Below are 20350 nucleotides of genomic sequence, written 5' to 3' on the forward strand. Positions count from 1 at the left end.
CGGGACGGCGAACCGCGGCCAGTGGGGGCCGCGATCGGCCGAACCTGCCGCGTCAGCAGGTAAATAAAACTGGCCCGGCCCGCCAGGGTGCTTACCCTGGCGAGCCGCGTGCCGACCCCTGGTCTAGATAATACTTAGTCCTGTCATGAGTGCCAGGGACTAGACTAGACCTCTGGAGGTCCCTTCCAGTCCTGATTCTACTTTACCTTCAGAGTAGACCACCACACAGTATTGTGAAAAGTATGACCCTTCTCTTTACAAGTTAAAGTAGCTTTTCATTTAACCTGGATTGAACTCCAGAGTGTGGTTGGGTTACTGCACTGGTACTAAAATCCTGCTGGCAACTTTAAACAAGCAGTGTGTTATCAGTGTTTTATTGGTATAAGGTGTTGGGGAAAACCCTTTTTAGACTAGCTTCTCCTTGGCTGGTAACATTGAAGAACTCCCAAGCTAGGGAATGCACTTCCCTTCTCATCTATATATTGCTCTGTGGTTAGCATTACCATTTGCTAAATACATGACAATATGGTAAGAGAGAGAGGCTCTTGAGCTACATGGAGCTGTTCTTCAGGTCTGGGGAAGGTACTTACAAGGTCAAACAGTTAGTTTAGCATAAGCAGTTAGCACATATTCTAAGGGACCATTCAAGGTGAAGTGGCCTGTTAACACCACTGTAGTCATAGGAGAAAAAGAGGGGCTAGTGGGTTACAGATTGTTGTAATAAGTTATAAATATCTGATATGAGAAATACCATGCACGGTCAGAACTCTTATTTAAAGCCCATCACTTTCAAATGTAACCAATCACTGCTTTCTTAAAAAAAAAAAAAAAAAAAAAAAGGTAAAGAGAAAAAACTCCCTATGGAGAATGAAAGGAAATTAAACCTTGCTCTGAAATTTTCATTTGTGGCATCACTGCTTTTGCAATGCTAGTTATTTATCTTAGGTACAAACTCCAATATGGAGGATTTCCCTTGGGCTGGATCTTACCTGGCTTACTGCAGATGGACTGGCACAATTCTTTCTGTAACATGCCAACATACGAGCAGTCTGACTCACCAGGATCTCTCTGATTGTCTTTAAGGGCTGGCTTAGAAGGGCTTTGAAAGCTACAATTACAGAATAAAGAAAAGATCATCCTAAAGTTAATTAGACATAAAAAACTTTGTTTCAGAGACCCATATTTAACCTGCATATAATATTAAAGAAAATAAACTTATTTCTGAAGCTATTTTAAGTCAGTATCTGTTTCAGCTGCCTGACTTACAAATAATTCAGCAATATTTAAGAACTTTGTCTAGGTATATTCAAGATACAAACAGCTGTGTCTGCTGCTTAGAAAATATATGGTCCTGAACCTCTTCTCTGTTTTACACTGGTGTAACTCCAGATTTGCACCAGTGTAAGTTAGAGGAGAATCATGCTCTGTATGTATATATATTTTTCTAAAACAAAAATAAGTGGCAGTTCATAAATTTACCTGATTTAGCAAAGAAGTTTATAAGTGCATCAGTTTCACAACTCTTGTAGAGATCTGCTAACTGGGAACTACAGTTTAAGCCAATATTGTGTACGCGGAGTCGTCTTTGCCCACTTATCGAAGTGTAAAGTACAGCACACTGCAATGATAAGAGAAGTTCTAGTTTTCACCACAGTTAACTTTATTTTAATATAAAACAAAAAAACCCACCACCGACTGGTCTTTGGCACTTTCAACATACGACAGCAATAATAGATGCTTTATGCGAAGCTGGACTAGCAACACTCATCAAATGTTAATGAGCTATAGAAGCAATTTCCTCAGCATTCATAATGTAAATACACTGATGTGTAAACCCATCATAGAAGCAACTAATCTTAAAATTTACACAACAACAACATGAGTGATTAAAAAGCTTGCTGCTCTCATGGCGCCACAGACAGATGACATCATTGGAAAACAGCAAGAACTGGCAGCAACTTTGTTTTAGAAAGTCACAAGGTTTTAACTGTTTAATTTTTGAAAAACTTTATTAAAGAAAACATTTCAGCAAGTAACTGTAAATGAATACATGCCACGAAATAGGCAGAAGCTATCTGATAACTATTCGACACATCACGTTATTGCTGTCATCACATGATAAAAAAATGGGAGGAAGGAATAGAATATGAGGAAAAGATTAAGAAGACAGTCTCAGAAAGTTAAGCTGTTCTCTAACACTTGAGAGATTTTTATCACTCTGATTTACTGCACTGGAAGCTGATTCTGTTTTGTTTAAATATGGTATTTAGGGGAACTGGTATGGAATAAGAAAGGAACTGAGAACAGGATCTCTTTTTTTTGGCAAACACGTTTCCTGCATCATATTAATCAGGATATTGTACCTTGTAATGCTTTTCACAATGCACCAATATGAATGAAATTCTCACCGTTTTGTTCTTTATGGGCCTGATCCAAAGCCCACTAAAGTAAATGGAAAGACTGCATTGACTTCAGTGTGCTTGGATCAGACCCTTTATGAACAGCTCCCATTTGAAATGGAGATGTAAAATTAAAGTCTACAAGGAATGTACATCCAATGTCAATATTGTACCATAGCCCTAGGAAATTACTTCACACAAGGCCTGTTATGTTTTATGGAACTGTATTTACCCAAAGATTAACTACTGAGTCATACATTATATTTCTAAGAGCATGACAAAAGGAAAACCGCAAAAAAAACAGTTTAGGTAATTTTGTGGTTTAGCTTTGAAGATCATAAGTGATCACATTTTCTGGGGGATAAAAAGAGAAGTCATGAATAAGCAGCTATAATAATTGGTGACAGTTTCTCATTGATAACACTAGCCGATACATCCATCTAAGGAATGTAACTATCACAGGCATCGCCAATAAGTTTAAAGGCAGAAAATTCTGAAACCCAATCAGCTTTTAAATCTAAACTTCCAAGAATACCTCCATTGATAGATTATTGGGAACAGATACTAACTTTAGTGCTAAAGCGTAAGCAGCGATGGCATCATCCTTGGGTAGCAGAGCACTCACAACTATTTAATTTCACATGCGTTAGATGTGCATCCATTGGCTCCTGACAGGGATCCCCATCCTCCTCCACTTCCATGAATGCCTGCAGATCCAGGCAGGGAGGAAGTCCTACATCTCCAGAACATGCTTCCCAATTACCCCCAATCTGACAGCCCTTCTGTCATGGGAGGCTCCACAGGACTCCTCTGAGACTAGGTCAGGCATGGTCTTGATGGGATTGAACAGGAGGGCTAGACTACACACACAGAGACACAACCAAAAAAAACCCAACCCAACTTGCAATATAACCTCGTACAACTTCCACCACTTGCTGTAGAACCACTCTGTGAGCAGGAGAGGGGGCACTATATGCAATTTCATGGTGGGCAGAGTCCCTGGTAAACATGGTTACCACAGGAGTTGCGATGCAGGCAGTTGGAAGCTTGGGCAAAAGGTTTCCACGTGGATGCCCGATGCTTGTGGCTACTGGGGGATCCCAGGCATTGGAGAGACGCTCTAAGTTTCTTCTCTAGGGAAAAGGTACCCTTGCCAATGGAGAAATAACAAAGAAACTCAGTTTCTTGAGTGAAGTTGACCCAATGTTTGTATGTGTTTACAAATAGTTCCTGATTTTTAATAATGTTTCCACACAATTTATTTTAAATCGAGTTTGGGAGATGATACTCTCCTAAGTGTAGTTTATTTCTGTAAGGGTTTCTTTAAGGATGAGAAATATTTAAAAAAATCCGGAAGTTATTTTATAATTAAAAACAATTTTTAAATAATGTTTATAATTGTTTTTATAATTAAAAACCAAGCTTTTAAACAAAGTAATCTGAATCTATGGAAACGTTTACCTCTTAATATTAAAATGAGAAACAAATGTAGAAGTGAGTACGGTGTTGGCACAGTAATGGGTTCATACCCTAAGATTCACCTTTGGAGTCAAACACAGGCTGAAGTCAAACATGAAATGGATTTTAGAAGTTTCAGCTGAGTCCCCATTCGTGCCCACCACAACTACTAGGCAAGTTGACATGTTGGGAAGTGTTTGCTAAGAGTCCATGGATGGTGCACTGGCAGAAGTTTATGGGGAACTTAATTCCCTGGCCTCATGTGAGGAAATGACTTGACAGATGGCTGCAAGAACTTTGAGCTTTATGGGCCAGCCAATTATGGTGTCCTGCAACAAGATGCCAGGTGGCTGTGAGTCTGACTGAAAGACCGTAGTTTCCTAATAGGGGATCATACTTACATGCAGATGATGGCTACAGCAGAGGTCTAGAACTCAGATGTGGGTTTGCCATAGACTACTTGCATAACCTTAGGCCAATCACTTACAGCCAGATTCTACCTTCTCTACTTAAGGTGTATAGGAATAGCATTACTACTACTTTGTTGTTCATTAAAACATGCCTCTGAACCTTAATTGGCAGCACGTCATTGGCAAGACTGCGCTGAGTTTGTATAAATTATGCCTGGCTCAGGTCATATCCACCCCATGAGTGGGAGGTATTTTATTATTACTGAAAAATAAATCTTGCACATTATTTAATGAATGACACAGATCTAACGTTTGTCACCTGAATTAAGGCTCCACTGTCTTCATTCAGTTTGTCATCATGCTTGAACTCCACTGTTATTGCTTTGTCACAGTCTACTGCTGCCATCTCTACATCTGTGGTGTTGTTCATGTAAATGGCACCAAAGAAGTCAGTGGCCCTGAAACCTGGAGGCAGATAACAAATCAAAATAAATTATTTTTTTATTTGTAATTTTTTTTTTTTTTAAAGTGACCCATTTTTATTGATGTTCAATATGCTTTGCAGGATGAGAGTGGAACTAGAGTGACCTCAATATCTGGGAGGCCCCAGGTACTCTGGTAGCCAGGCATTTCTGGTTTCACTGCCAAAAAGAGGCATGGTAACAGAAGACTCTCTCCCCATCTGGCAGCTGAGCCAGAGTAAAGGAAGGACTGTTGCAGAGTTGGTGCTGGGCTGCAATATCCACAGAAGAGTTGGTGCCCCTCGGAGCACCTGCTCTATTTAAAGCTGATCCTGGAATACCTACAGTTGTAGGTAGAATAGTTGTCTGAAAAAAAACAAGTTTTCACTACAACAGAGGATTTTACAAAACCTGGGAACAAGCAACGGCGGCTCCAGGCACCAGCGCTCCAAGCACGTGCCTGGGGCGGCAAGCTGCGGGGGTTGCCCTGCTGGTCCCTGCAAGGGCGGCAGTCAGGCAGCCTTCGGCAGCATGCCTGCAGAAGGTCCGCCAGTCCCACGTATTAGGCGGCAATTTGACGGTGAGTACGCCGGAGCCACGGGACCGGTGGACCTCCCAGCCTGCCTGCCGTGCTTGGGGCGGCAAAAAAGCTAGAGCCGCCCCTGGGAACAAGTGGGTGCACAACAGCTGATAGAAGTGGTTTACATAAAAACCTAGCTCCTGAGGTGTGTGTAATATGAGCAGAATCTGCATTTGTATATGCAGATTAATTTCATGCACAAGCAGAACTCTGCATATTCAAATGTAAAGGCACGTACATTTTTTGCAGGTAGACCTCAACCTCTACTTTCTAGCAAAGTGCCCCTGAAGATGTAAAATAATATGAGGCATCAGAGAAACAACATGTACAAAATTTCCAACATGCAATTATTTAAAATAATATGATTTGTTAGTGCTCAACAAGTCTCTTCTCCAGGAAACTATGAATATGGTGACATAAAACTGAAACGTGCACTCAAGTTAATTCTCATTCCAAAAGGGTACTGTTACCTGTACTTGTGCGAACCCTCATGATTGCATCAAATCCTGTTCTTTTTTCTATGTCCTTCCTGAGGTCACTCAGGAATTGGGGACCATCAGAATGTACCTAAAAACACAAATCAAAACCAAAGCTGACATCCACCACTGGATGGCAGCAAACAGCAAAAAATGCCAGTTTGTTTTTAAATGGATGTGTATATAAAACATCATCCTCTTTACTTGTAGTCTTTAAACATGAGCCATCTGCAGTGTTCTGCATGTCCCTTTGAACAGAAACAAGGATGTGCAAGAATAATCCAGTTCAACAGTAAACATTCCTACAATCTCGGACATTTAGAATTCCTCTACTCCCAAAAGGGATACCCTGACTCACAGGGTACATTCCATTGACTACTACTGAGTTGCTGCACTGACATTCCCTGCCTGGAGGATGGATTTTAAGGCCCCAGCCAGGACTGTGTACATTGTGTGTGTTTCTTGCTTGGTCAGCAAGAAAATGCATGTGCAGATCAGTTTTGAGCAGAGAGATTCTCAAATATGGGTCCCCTCTACACTGGGATGAATTTCACCCTATAAACTGCTTTACTTGAAGGACATGAATCCTGAGCACGTTGGTCTTGTCATGGCTGGGAAACACCCACAACTTTTTGAGGGGGGAGGGATAGTTCAGTGGTTTGAGCATTGGCCTGCTAAACCCAGGGTTGTGAGTTCAATCCTTGAGGGGGCCACTTAGGGATCTGGTAGGGTTACCATACGTCCGGATTTTCCCGGACATGTCCGGCTTTTTGGGCCTCAAATCCCCATCCGGGGGGAAATCCCAAAAAGCCAAACATGTCCGGGAAAATAGGGAGGGGCCGGCGCTGCTGGGTGCTGGGCCGGGGGCCAGGCGGTGCTCGGCCGGGGGCCAGCCGGGGGTGCGGGGCCGGCACCCCAGGGCCCGAGCCGAGCCAGGCTGGAGACGCCGGGGCCGGCCGCCGGAGGGAGCCGCTCGGTTGGGGGGGCCAGACTGGGCCGCGCCTCCTCCCCCCACCCCCGCAGCTTACCTGCTGCCTGCTTCAGGCTTCCCGCGAATCAAATGTTCGCGGGAAGCAGGGGAGGGGGCGGAGTTGGGGCGGGGACTTTGGGGAAGGGGTGGAGTTGGGGCTGGGGGCGGGGCCGGGGCCCTGGGGAGTGTCCTCTTTTTGGTCACTCAAAATATGGTAACCCTAGATCTGGGGCAAAATCAGTACTTGGTCCTGCTAGTGAAGGCAGGGGGCTGGACTCGATGACCTTTCAAGGTCCCTTCCAGTTCTAGGAGATAGGATATCTCCATTTAAAAAAAAAAAAGGGGGGGGGTAAATGATTAGATTCTCGTTTTTCTCCAAAGGATGTTCATTTCTTTTTGGACATAAGCATTTCTATTTGTGATGTTCAACAATAATTGCTGTACCTTCTCAGAAGTCAATGAATGAATTCAAATGTCTTAATGTATTTAAGTGAGACTGAAGATGTTTTTGAAAGTCTTTAAACTTGAGCTTGACTTGTCATTTCCAAGTTTTGCGAGACACACAAGCTCTCCATAGCTTCACTCATTTTTTATGCTAGACTAGACATTTCTTTATAATGGAAAGAAAACAGTAAATTCCTAGCAACTAATCTGACAGATAGGGAATTTGTTAGCACTTACCTGAAAATTGTTGTATTTGTAAAGAGTTCCTCCAGTGTACATTGTGACAAGACCCATGGAGGCTACATCCACATACTGGTTTGGGAAGAGGAACAGATTCACACAGCAGCCATTAGCCACACAATCTCTGGCCAGAGACTCAAAAATATTCACCTGCGGCTGGAAAAGTATCTGCAGAGAATTAAAAAAAAAAAGTCATGGTAGTTTCTCTTCGGACATCACTTAAGATACTGTTGATAATGTGTCAAAATTCAACCATCTACTTGAAAAATTAAAAATGACACAGCTAATACAATTAAACTAACTGCTTGAAAGCCACTGAAGTCAGTGGCAGCTGCATGCATGTAGCAGAGCAGAATTTGGACCTCGATTTTTAGCTAAGTGTAGGCCCCGCTCACAAATGGAGTCAGAGAGGGATGATCCATACTAACCAGCATAGGGGCATTTTTGCAACAGTATCTGGTGCCACAACCAAAACTTGTGTGGAGACCAGGGTTTGTTGGAAGGTGTGGAAGTGTGAGAGAGTTGGATGGGGTGGGAATGGAAAGGATACGCAGTTGGGTGTAGGTGCATATATCACTGTGAAAGGGGAGCATGACTGTGGTCTGGTCATAGGAGGGTGCAAGAAGCAGGCAAGGTGTCCGAGTTCCAGCTTCATTCCTCCGCTTCTTGATGCCCTCTTTTGGGGGCCAAGAAGACTGAAACGATGCCCCTTCCTTGCCTGTCTCAAATGAAAAAATGAACTGGGGGCCTAATACTGAGCACATTCCTTTTGTGTTGCTGGGAAGCCTGGCTCACAATGGAGGGTGGAACCATTTGAATCCCAGAGCCTACCAAATTGTGGAAGCTAGGACTTGTGGTGCCTCAGACCCCAGTGCGCACACAGCCATTTAGAAAGGAGGTGTCATGCAGGGGCCCAGGACAGGTACACACAGCACTGAAGTTCAACTTTTAAGGTAGAGAACTAGGCCAGGGATCCTAAAACCTATGCCAATCACTATCTGGTCATCTTTGCTCTAGAAACAGCCTCAGAATGCTGTGATTCCATATAAGTTTTTGGAGAACAAAAGCACTGAGCTAACAGTAACCAAAATTCCTTGTTAAGTGAATGGCTTTTTTACTTGTGCAGGCTTCATTTATGGTGGAGAGGGGTGATTTAGGGCAGTATCACTTTGTTGTTGATTTAGGATTGACATTAATGTGTGTTAACTAGATAAATAGTGCTCATGCACCAGGATGATGGGAACATAATACATTTTATCAAAGTAAGTAATTAATATGCAGCTATTGAAATTTACTCCATTCTTTGAAGAAACCTAAGAACAAAAATCATCGCAATTTTCTTCTCAATTCATTGTAAGCTCTAAATAGAAAATACCTTCTCTTTATCCGTATTGATCAGTTTTTTGTCATCTCTATTTTTCAGCTTCCCTGGTGCTTCAGCAGTCGGCAATGAAGAATGGAAGATAAACAACTTTCCAGCACATTCTGCTGCCTGTCACAAAGAGACCATAACAACCTTTTATTCTGCTGCTGGTATAAACAAATGAACCTAATTTTCAAGCATTTGTGTAAACAAAAGTGTAAACTTTTCCTAAATCCTCGTAAGCTAAATTGTCCATTTCTTTCAAGACTGAACTCTTCATGGCACCGAAATCCCAAAAGAATATCACTGGGAATTTAATATCCATAAATAGCTTAATCTAACATAGACATGTCTGGTCATATGTGGGGTTACAGTAATTTCTACATAGGAATCTAGTCTTGCTGGACAAAATTAACAATACATATCCCAGACTGCTGTCAATTTAATTTTTTTTAATGCCCATGAGTTAAATAGAAAGTGCTACTGCAATATAAATGTTAAATAACGATGGAATAAAGGATAAACAGACAGTGAATTCTGTATTTCTTATGCACGAGTGAGTCCCACTGAAGTCAGAGTTGTGTGTGAACAAGGACAGAAGAAGCTGGCCCCCTCTCAATTCTTTTTTCTCCACTTGAATAATATCAATTAAAGTTATGCATATGTATCTGGAGATTTTTTTTTTTAAATAATTAACTTCAAATTTAAATCATGTTGCAGGGAATGAGAGACTTTTTTTCTTCTTGGATCACTGGGGGTATATGAACACAGGCTGAAGTCAAGGAATCTTTAAAGGGTGTGAAGACAATAGACTAACTTTGCTCATGGGTGGGATACCTTAATATATGAGCAAAATTAACAGTTAGGCTAAAAGAAGGGTTGCTATGGTGTTCCAGACTTTTAAAGATTCTTTGTATTCATCCTGTAAATTTATATACCTTGCTAGCCAGAAAAAACCTTGTGCTGTCCAGGCATCACACAAAGCTATCACCCTGACGGAAGTCTCAGCAGAGAATCCAAAGACTGAATGGATGCTGAAATTGAAAAAAACAAAAACCTTTTTAGGTGGTCCTTCCAACTCAGGCCAGATGCACATAGGTTGTAGGGAAGTCAATATGGGCTGTCTGTGTACACAGAAGAAACTGTGCCAGATCCTTGGCTGGTGAAAGATAGCAAAGCTATGCTGAGTTCAGTGGAGCTATGCTGATTTACACCAGCTGAGGATCTGGCCCTCTTTCGCTACGTCCATTAATTCAGCATCTAGCATAGGTGGTAAATTTTAAGAAAATGACCTCATACCATACTGAGGAATTTAGGAGTTTTCTATATTCTTCAACTAACTCACCACCACCACCATAAATCTTCTGCCAAAATTTTACCTAAGCTTCCATTTCACCTGTTTATGAAGATAGTCAGTGTGATCATTTTAATAATTGCTAACAGCTGGCAGGACAGCAGCAGTTAGGAATGTTCTGCACTGAAGTGAACAGAATGTCAAAAGTGTGGGATGTTACAGATACAGGAACACAAAGAAAAACAGTCTACATGGCTAATAGGATGACTTGCAGAATAAATGTACACAAGAAGTTTCCAGATGGGTCCAGATTGATCTCTGTTATAAAGTGAATTCATTACTAGGTTTCTAATTCTTGTGCCTGTACCTAGTTTATATTTGTTTATTTCTTTCACTTGTGACATCCCTCGGCCCGCGCCTCTTCCCGCCGCCCCCATTGGCCTGAAGCGGCGAACCGCGGCCAGTGGGAGCCGCGATCAGCCGCACCTGCGGACGTGGCAGGTAAACAAACTGGCCCGTCCCGTCAGGGGGCTTACCCTGGCAAGCCGCGTGCCAGAGGTTGCTGACCCCTGGTATAGTGGCTTGAATGTGCTGCTAGAATACCGCCTTTAGCAGGGGGAGGTCTTTAGACTGGCCAGCAGGGAATGAGAGAAGTTCAACACACGTGTGGTAGGGAAGGAGGCAGGGGCTGCTGCCTCCCTCAAGCCCCACTTTGGTTCTCTGCTAAGCCAGTGGCTGGGCAAAAAAGGCAAGGCCAGCTGACTGGCTGCTATGTTCCCTGCAACCACCTATTTAAGCTAAGCCTGGCTTTTCTAAAGCCTCTTATTCAAAACTCTCCAGTTAGCTGCCCATCCCTCCCTCCCTCCCTCCACTTATAGCTGTGCCGCTTATGATGCTGCGGGGATCTGACTGACCCCTTGTTTTTAGGGGCCAGGAAGGAATTTTTTCCATTGGGCCAAACTGGCTTGTAGTCCAGTGGGTTGTTTTTGTTCACCTTTCTGGCAGCCTCCTGGAGGTACATCTGGGTTAGAAACAGTGGGATACAAGGTTCATATCACACTGTTATGACTATTGACTCATCACAACTTGCAGCCGTTGTCCAGTGTGGGTAAAGGCTAACAGGGCCAGCGCCCAGAGGTAAATGAGCCTTGAGAATGCACAATTGGACCTAGTGCTCAGAGTGGAGGAGGAGTCTGAAGATTTTGTGGACAGAGGTTCCCCCACCCAGCCCTGTGGGTTACTCCACCACCCTTATGTGGGAGGTGTGATGGGCGGAAGAGTTTCACAACTGAGCCGAGTTCCTGAGATAGACTGGGGAGGGTCTACCTGGTTTGTGGTAAAAGCCCAGTAATTCTTACTGGACTCAATTAAATGCCTGGTACATGAGAACCAGGGGTGGGCAATGTAGTGCCCGTCCCCAAGATATAATTAATAAAGCTGTGCTGAAACCCATCCCAGGTGTCTGTCAATCATTCACCTGCTTGTCCTGGTCAATAATGGAATCTAAGTTCTGGAAACTATCCGTGGTTTCTTTTGATTTCCCACTGCAATTTGTGGGAGAACTTGGCAAAGTCATTAGCAAAGTGAATTTTTGTAGCTTATCCTAATAAAGACTTTGTTCTCACACACGGAGGAACATTCTAACCTTTAGTGCTTCCATGCCAGCCTGGATAACAGGAGCAAAGACAGTCTCACTCTCATTAGTGTCTGCAAACATCTCTGGAATCTGGTCCAACAAGCTAATGAAAGGGAAAAAGGATCAGTGTTTCAGCTGGTTAGAATACTTGTGTTAATACCTAAAAATCTGTAACATATCAAGCCTTTTTACACAATAACTTGCTTTCCATTAAAATAAAATTCAAAGAAATTTTTAAAAGAATGAGGAGTACTTGTCCAGCCACTATAAAACTGTCTGGATTTTAAATTTTACAAAATGTACACTTAAATTTAATTATAAAATAATGTCAAGTCACACATGATACTGAAATATAAAAAACAGAGTAGCTTAAATTTGGGGAGTAACTGTACTAGGAGGACTTCAGGAATTTAAGATCATGGTTAGCTTGTAGAGCGAAATACAGTGGAGTGAAATACATGCAGTATACTACACAATTCTCCAACCCCTTTTCCAGTGTTCTGTAAGCAATGTCCAGTACATTGTGTTCTCTCTCACACATGGGGTAAATTTTGCCTTCTATCTCAGCTTTGAAAAGGCCAGCTTTTTTCTGTGTTTCAGAACTGGAAAATTAGGGTACAATCTTTCTAAATGCTTGCGTGCCTCTAAGACTTTCAGATAAAAACAAATACAGAATAATCCAGTTTATTTCAAGGTAGTGATCTCTCCAGTGATTTCTGGCTGACTTTTTGGAAGGATCATTATTTGCTTTAAGCCATAATGAAGAATATTCATATTCAATTCATATTCAAATATGAAACATTATTTCTTTACTTGTTCACAACAGATCGTGATTCCTGAAAGTTGACAAGGAAACCATCCAGCAAAGGAACAAAGACTTCTCCAACGTCCGATACTACCATCATCTGAGGCTGAGCTAGGTTGCTCTTTACATTAAAGAAATGAAGAACTTTGTTATAGGTGACAAAGCCAACTCGAATAGCTGAGGTCTCTTCTTGCTCCTCTCTGTGAGAAAAATATAAAACGGAACAACTGGAAATAATTTTGAAATATTTACTTTGCAATAATAAGAGTTCTTTGAAATGCCAGGGTGCTGGCAGATAACGTCTGTGTGGTAGAACAAACAACATAAAGATGAAATGTCCCAATCTTAGTGTTAGTGCTAGTTAATATAATCTAATTAAATTAATGGATATAAACTTTCTTTTTGGTTGGTTTCTTTAAATCTATCCTATCAAATGTGCCTCCTGTCTAAAGGGCAAGTCACGAATATGGAATCAATTAAGGAAAAATCACATATAATTTAAAAAGGAGACCCAGTTAGTTGAAAAATCTGCTTTATCGGAAACAGATTAAAGTTCAATGATACTTACTGCTAATGACTGATGACTAATGGAACAGTAATTACACTTATTGGGAACATCTTCTGGTGACCTAATGGTACTTCGAGACTTGTGAGAGTCAATCTCATGTTGCTTCTTTCTCTTTAACAGCCACTTTCATTCCCTCCATAGTTGTGTTATGTACCGTATAAGTTGTTCAATCAATACTGCTTGTTTCTGGCTATATGTTTGCTCCTATCAGGTCAACAATGGATATGGGGCTGCCATACTGCGTATCTCATAGCTGTCCCTCTTGCAGGAATTTTGCAAACAGCAGATTCAGCCCTTATTCTTATGAAGATAGTGCCTCTACAGCTCCCTGGGCAGCAACATTACTACTAGTGCTAGTCAGAACATTCATCTGATTCTTTTCCCCCATTAAAACACAACAACATTGCTTAAAAAAAGAAAAAGAAAAAACAAAACGTGGGCTATCCAGGTTCAATTCCTGATTCTATCATCCAGTTCCTGTGTCACCTTGGACAAATCATTTTATCTCTCTGTGCCTCAGTTCCTGTAAACTGGGGATAACAACATTTCCCCACCTCACAGGGCTGTACGACTATATAGTCTTTAGCGGTCACAAGACACTCAGAAGCTGCAGTGACAGGACTCAGATGTATTTAGATTGATTTTCCTGTTTCCCTTAATCTACAACAGAAGTCATTCAGAGTGAAAGTGTATGATTGCCGTTTGTTCATGGAACAAATTAACATGATAGAAAGTCACTAATCCACAAACCAGATACTATAATTCTCACAAACAAACTCCCAGAGGTTTCACTCATATGCTCCGCAAAAATTTAATAGCCCAATGCTGCGCAAAGTCTCATGTTACAAGGAACTTAAGTGTATAAAATATATTACAGTACATATACCAGTATGCTAAAAAGTTCTATCATACGATTAACAGTTTTGCAAAATTGTTTTTAAAAAATCTACCAGCCTAGGAACAACATCATTACCCACCCTTTCCTATGATAAGAATGATGATAAAAACCACAGGTATTTTATTCACCCACCCAAATAAATTACTTATCTCAGAAGAGAAGAACTCTGTCAGCTAGTCATAAAATTAAAATGCATTTGTCAAGATAAATGAAGACTGCCCTGGTTTTACCCTTCAAATATTAGGTGTTAGCTGGACACCATCTTTGTCCAGAAAAGACTGGCCACATTCTCTCTGTGGCAGTCTGCAATAGTTTATGAGTTGATCTGTGATGTACTGAGGCTCCTCAAAAGCACATTGATAGGATGGAAACCACCATCACGAGGACCCGAGTGATGAACTGGCTTTGGTGCTGCTCCTCTATACCAGGGTAAAATTTACTCTCTGTGACCTAGTGGAAATCACAAACAACCAATGTGCCACTCTCTAGAAAATCAGGTCTCAGCTTTCTCCACCCAAACATTACAACAGAAAAAAAGGTTTTGGAAAAGGAGACCTCTAGACCTGTTCACAATGCCCAGATAGAGAACCCATGCTCTGAAAAATGTGTGTCCTTCAATGACAGTAAAATCCTGTACCCAATTAAGTCAATGGCAAAACTCCCTTTGACTTCAGAGGAGTCAGGATTTGGTCCTGATTGTTTGCAGTTGAATATTTTTAAAAACGCTGAGGAAATATTTCTTCCGTTGTTTAAAATAAATCAGATTTTTATTTTATTTCTACCGTAGCACTGTTGTGGACACAATCCTGCCCATGGACATGTATATGCTCCCACTAATTGGCCCTGTATGTTTTGTTCTCTTGGTCCCTGCTGTATATACAGTCATAAAATAACAGTGTAAATTAACACTAAGTGGAACAACAACTATAAAGATAACAGTGTTTAAATAAAAAGCCCTCTTATCTTACTACAGAAATATTTTCTCTACAAATCAGCTGCTAGTCAAAGTGTATCATTATGCATTTTTGAGGCCAACTTTTCTGCTTGCATAACTCCACTGATTTCAGTGGTGTCATCCCAGCAGAGATTCTAACCTGGAGTCTCAAAGTCCCAGCCCGTGGGCCATCTGCGGCCCGAGAACTTCCCCACTGCGGCCCATGGAGGAGAGACGCATGCAGACACATTGCCAGCAATGTTTGCTGCAGGCACTGCCCCCCGCAGCTCCCATTAGCTGGGGGAGAGGGACAGAGATACCATCACTAGTCCCTGGGCAGAGTCAGCCCTGGAGGCAGCATCACTTTTTTCCACAATGAATATAAACAAGTCAAAATACTGAACACAACTGTCTGATGCCCACCTTGCTGCAATCCTGAAGGTTTCAACTGCTCGGTCACTGAGGCCAAATATCAACAAACTGACAGAACTGAAGCGTTGCCAGGTGCCTGGCAAACACTAAAAACTGTCTGGCAGGTGAAGAATTGTATAAAGTTGTATGACAGTTTTATTATTTCTAAGAAATTCGAAATAAAAAATACAATATAAACATTTTCTTTTCTGAACACCATCTTCAGTGACATTATTGGCCCGCTGGGAGGATTTGAGGACTGGCACTCGCCCTAAGGTAAATTGAGTTTGAGACCCCTACTCTAGCCCATGATCTGGCTTTTGGATGAGCCCATGCTTATGCTCTGGACATCCAGTACGCGCAAGCAGTGGGAGAAGGTGAAATAAACACAGTGTTTTATTACAATTCCTACTTTGTTGAGGGTCAAGCAATAAAGAGAAAATATTACATGAAAGAATCCTGACATGGTATTTCCTATCAGATCTAGCTGTTTTCAAGATATGTTAAAAATGAATTGCCTATGACGATTCACAAAGTTAATTTAAAATGTAAAAATTCTCATTTTTCTTTTCTCCAATCTGTAATTCTCATGTCAGTGTAGAATGTTAATCTGCCATTCTTGGCTCATGGGAACACAGCCTGATCATAAAAGGATTACTTTGATCAAAAATGAATCAATGGTCTATACTTCCTGGGCTACATTATGACATATTTGAAATAACTTCGCAAACTGCACCTAGATAGATGAATCATTTCTGAAGGGAAGGTTCTAATTCTCCCCTGCCACTCAGACACTGTTACTGGGTTACTGATGTAACCACCAAGAAGGCTATTCCAACATACAGTATCTTGACAAAGCCAAAGGATTAATAATACTCTGCACTTATATATTCCTTTATTGTGTGGAAAAGAGGTGCACACATTAGCTAGTTAACCAAAACACCCTTAAGCAACATGCATCTGGGCAGTTCTGTAAGAGGATACTCTTCACGTATCACCTCAATAGTAAATTTTGCAGTTTCCTCTCTCACAAGTCTAAAGATTAGTCATGGATGTGGAAGCAGACAGCATTAACTAACATGGCTCAAACACATCACAGTTCTCTTTAGAGCCTTCCTGGTAGGGGTTTAACTCCTGATATTCAGAGCCTGATTTTTAGAGGTGCTGAGCACCCACAAGTTCCAGAGACTTCAGTGCCTAAATATACATTTGGGGGACTGGTTTTAAGCACCCAAATTTGAACATTTTAACCTTACAGTTTTAAGCAAGTATGGGAAAAACAGAGGCCCTGATAAGGCGATAGAAAACTCTAATCCCTTTTAACTTGGTATGGGAGTTGCCTTTCCCGAGACTCTTGGGGTAACCTAGCCCAAGACCCTTCCAGTCATTTAGGTGCCTAAATACTTTTGAGGATCTGGGTTTACTCCTTACCCACTTCACTTGCCCTTTCTCCTGCCTATCAGTGATCCATTTCCATAGAACTGCCTGGCATAAACCCTTAGCTCCAATTGCCCTGAGCAGATATACTTCCTTATTACTATAAGCCTTGCCCCCATGGGATACGGTTGCCAGAGGCATGGGCACGGAGTAAATTGCCTGTCTGCTGGACCCAGCTTAGGCCATTCACACGTCAGCACAGGATAACAGCAATCCATTCTCCTTACAATAAAGACAAAGAGCAATACCTTTAGCATCTCAGAAATGCGTATAATAATAAAAATTATTTTAACAAAAGGGGGTGATATCTATTGTAATTTCATCTCATCTTCTTGCAAAAGATTTTATCTACAGCAGCCGAGTGCAAAGATAATTTGAAATCTCTGCCATGGCATGTGGGGGGAAAAAAAAAAAATCAGCAAATTTTGTTAGACTGCCTTATAGGGATAATGTTAATACTATTTCCCTTAAAGGAATTAAAAACTATATGAAAGCAAAAAAACAATTCTTGAAGAAAATGTGGGTTTTTTAAAATCTAATTACAGTATTTAGGATCTGATCCTGCACTGAGATTAGCTAAGACAGGCCTTTATACCTATTCAGAATCCTGTTGGTGATAGGAATTGTGTGTTTTCTCTTTGTACTCTACATGTACTTTATATTAATGTTTTCAAGATAGATCATTTTTCTTAACTGTCTTTATTCAAGTTTCTAAAACCATAAAAAACAACCAAATCTTCAACTTCCATAACTGCTCTTTACCTTTCACAAGTTAAGCAAGTCTCGATGCCAGTCAAACTATTTTAGAACTGTCAACCATGTTAAATATGTAGTCTAGTATGATCTGTCAATTATTGTTCTAAAATTCGTTTATCATAATTTTGATATTTTCTGAAGCTTTTTTTGTTTTCTCTGTTCAGCAAGTGAGTTGTTGAGATGTGGAAAATTGTATAAAACACATTGTGATCTCTTTACCTTGGAAGTTTATCCAGCACAGTCTTCAGCTCATTACATATGAGTTTAACAAGGCCACTCTTTATGTTACTATATGACACATCGATCATGAAGATATAGGCTGGTGAGTTTGGAGGCTTGTTGTTCTACAGAAAAGACAAACAATCATCATCCACATACACAAAGCAAAACTAGAAAGAGTGACACATTAAGGCCAACAAAATCTACAGACTGCTCAATCAGGCAATCCAAATAATTATTTGATGGTTGACACCTATACTAAATAAATAAATAATAATTAAAATGATGATCTAATCTTTGAAAAGCACCATCTCTGGAATAAAACATTACAGAATAATAGTTTCCAGCTAGTCTAAAACATCAAGGTGAAGGTGTTTATTGGGAGTGGACAAATATTACAGGAAGTTTTCTGTAAACTTTCAAATGTTTAAATAACGTCTCTTTGGCTCTTTGCACACCTTTTATTTTTCCTTTCCATGTACATTTGTATAATAGCATTTCACTAGCATAAATTCTTCAATTCAATTTCCATCAGCATTTGCACCAAAACACTGATAAGCTATAGGAGACCAATCAAAATTAAACAAAACAACTCAGTCACTTTAGGATCTGAGATTAGCTACGACAGGCCTTTATGCCTATTCAGAGTCCTGTTGTCGACAGGAATTGTGTGTGTTTTCTTTGTGCTCGACATGTACTTTATATTAATGTTTTCATGATAGATCATCTTTCTTAACTGTCTTTATTCAAGTCTCCTCAGGATGCCTGCTGTGTTAAGTGCTTTTTATTCTGACATGCATGCTCTTCAACATTTTCAGGGCCAAGACCAGGCCTGATAAAAAGCTTTCACCAGAAGCATTACAACTGATACCAAACTTTTCTGTCTACAATATTCTTTTTAACAACATATAAAATCTTTTTCTTTTTGCAGCCTGGGAGAAGGTTTTCTCCTCAGAAGTGCAACTCCTGCACTTTGACTGGCTATGAATAAGTATGTTTTGTGCTCCAGCAAATCTTGACAACAGCTGAATTTCGAACCAGTGAAAGGCCCCCTGTACTTTGAGAAAAAGCTGATTTTATACAAGATAAATAAAGCATGAGCTCATATCATTTATATGTAAACAGAGCTAGGCACCCAACAACATATTGGGTTGGTACTGATTCTTCTGGGTAAAACTTCTTGCATGTTATTTCTTGTTCGTACTGTAAGTAATGTATAAATGATGAACATACTGTACTAAGCTACACCAAGTTTCTATGTATAATGTTTATTTATAAAGTTGTTAAAAATGGGTGAGGTAATTTCTTTTATTGAGCCAACTTCTGATGGTGAGAGAGACAAGCTTTCAAGCTTACACAGAGCTTTTCTTCAGGTCTGGGAAACATACTCAGACTCAGGGCTTGTCTACACCGGCAATTTACAGCGCTGCAACTTTCTCGCTCAGAGGTGTGAAAAAAACACCCCCCTGAGCACAGCAAGTTTCAGCGCTGCAAAGCGCCAGTGTAGACAGTGCACCAGCGCTGGTAGCTATGCCCCTCATGGAGGTGGTTTTTAGTAGGGAAACTAAAGACTGACTAGCTAAAGACTGACTGCGCTGTGACCACACAAGGCATGTTAAAGCGCTGCCACAGCAGCGCTTTAGCGTTGCCAGTGTAGACTAACCCTCAGAGTAGAACAGATTGTTTAGCACAGGGGTCGGCAACCTTTCAGAAGTGGTGTGCCAAGTCTTCATTTATTCACTTTAATTTAAGGTTTCGTGTGCCGGTAATACATTTTAATATTTTTTAGAAGGTCTCTCTCTACAAGTCTATATATTATATAACTAAACTATTGTTGTATTGTAAAATAAACAAGATTTTCAAAATGTTTAAGAAGCTTCATTTAAAATTAAATTAAAATGTTAATCTTGGGCCGCCGGCCCACTCAGCCCGCTGCTGGTCTGGGGTTCTGTTCACCTAGGCCGGCAGTGGGCTGAGCGGGGCCTGCGGCTGGGACCCCGGCTGGCAAGGGTCCGGCAGCCAGAACCCCAGACCGGCAGCGGGCTGTGCGGGACCGGCGGCCAGGACCCCAGACCGGCAGTGGAGTGGGCTGAGCGGCTCAGGCCACTGCCGCTCAGGGGTTCCATTAGGGTTACCATATTTCCACAATCAAAAAAGAGGACACTGGGGGGGAAGCCCCGCTCTAGCCCCGCCCCCATCCACTCCCTCCCACTTCCCGCCACCTGACTGCCCCCCTCAGAACCGCCAACCCCCCCCCACACACTTTGTCCCGACTGCCCCCTCCTGGGACGCCCACCCCCTATCTAAGCCTCCCTGCTTCTTGTCCCCTTACTGCCCCCTCCTGAGAACCCCCCACCCTAACTGCCCCTCTAGGACCCTACCTGTCTCCTGACTGCCCCGACCCTTAACCACACCCCTGCCTCATATTCACACCCCCACCCCCAGACAGACCCCCGGGACTCCCACGCCCTATCCAACCACTCCCCGCCCCCTGAGAGGACCCCCAGAACTCCCGACCCATCCAACCCCCTCTGCTCCCTGCCTGCCTCGACCCCTCTCCACACCCCTACCCCATATCCACACCCCCTCCC

At 41.7% G+C, this 20350-nt stretch overlaps 1 protein-coding gene across 1 annotated transcript in view; it reads right to left on the reverse strand.

Moving 5' to 3' along the window:
* SEC24D (SEC24 homolog D, COPII coat complex component) overlaps positions 1–20350 on the reverse strand; it is an 89819-nt gene that overhangs the window by 5085 nt on the left and 64384 nt on the right. The window contains exons 11-19 of the mRNA XM_026647797.2: positions 17760–17884; positions 12545–12736; positions 11741–11834; positions 8814–8930; positions 7436–7606; positions 5779–5875; positions 4587–4732; positions 1480–1618; positions 990–1108 (exon numbers count right to left, since the gene is read on the reverse strand). Of these exons, the coding sequence (XP_026503582.1) occupies positions 990–1108; positions 1480–1618; positions 4587–4732; positions 5779–5875; positions 7436–7606; positions 8814–8930; positions 11741–11834; positions 12545–12736; positions 17760–17884 (1200 nt within the window). The remainder of the gene's footprint in view (positions 1–989; positions 1109–1479; positions 1619–4586; positions 4733–5778; positions 5876–7435; positions 7607–8813; positions 8931–11740; positions 11835–12544; positions 12737–17759; positions 17885–20350) is intronic.

This window comes from Terrapene carolina, unplaced genomic scaffold, assembly GCF_002925995.2.
Source record: "Terrapene carolina triunguis isolate 2854851 unplaced genomic scaffold, T_m_triunguis-2.0 Scaffold66, whole genome shotgun sequence".
NCBI classification, from domain to species: Eukaryota; Metazoa; Chordata; order Testudines; family Emydidae; genus Terrapene; species Terrapene triunguis.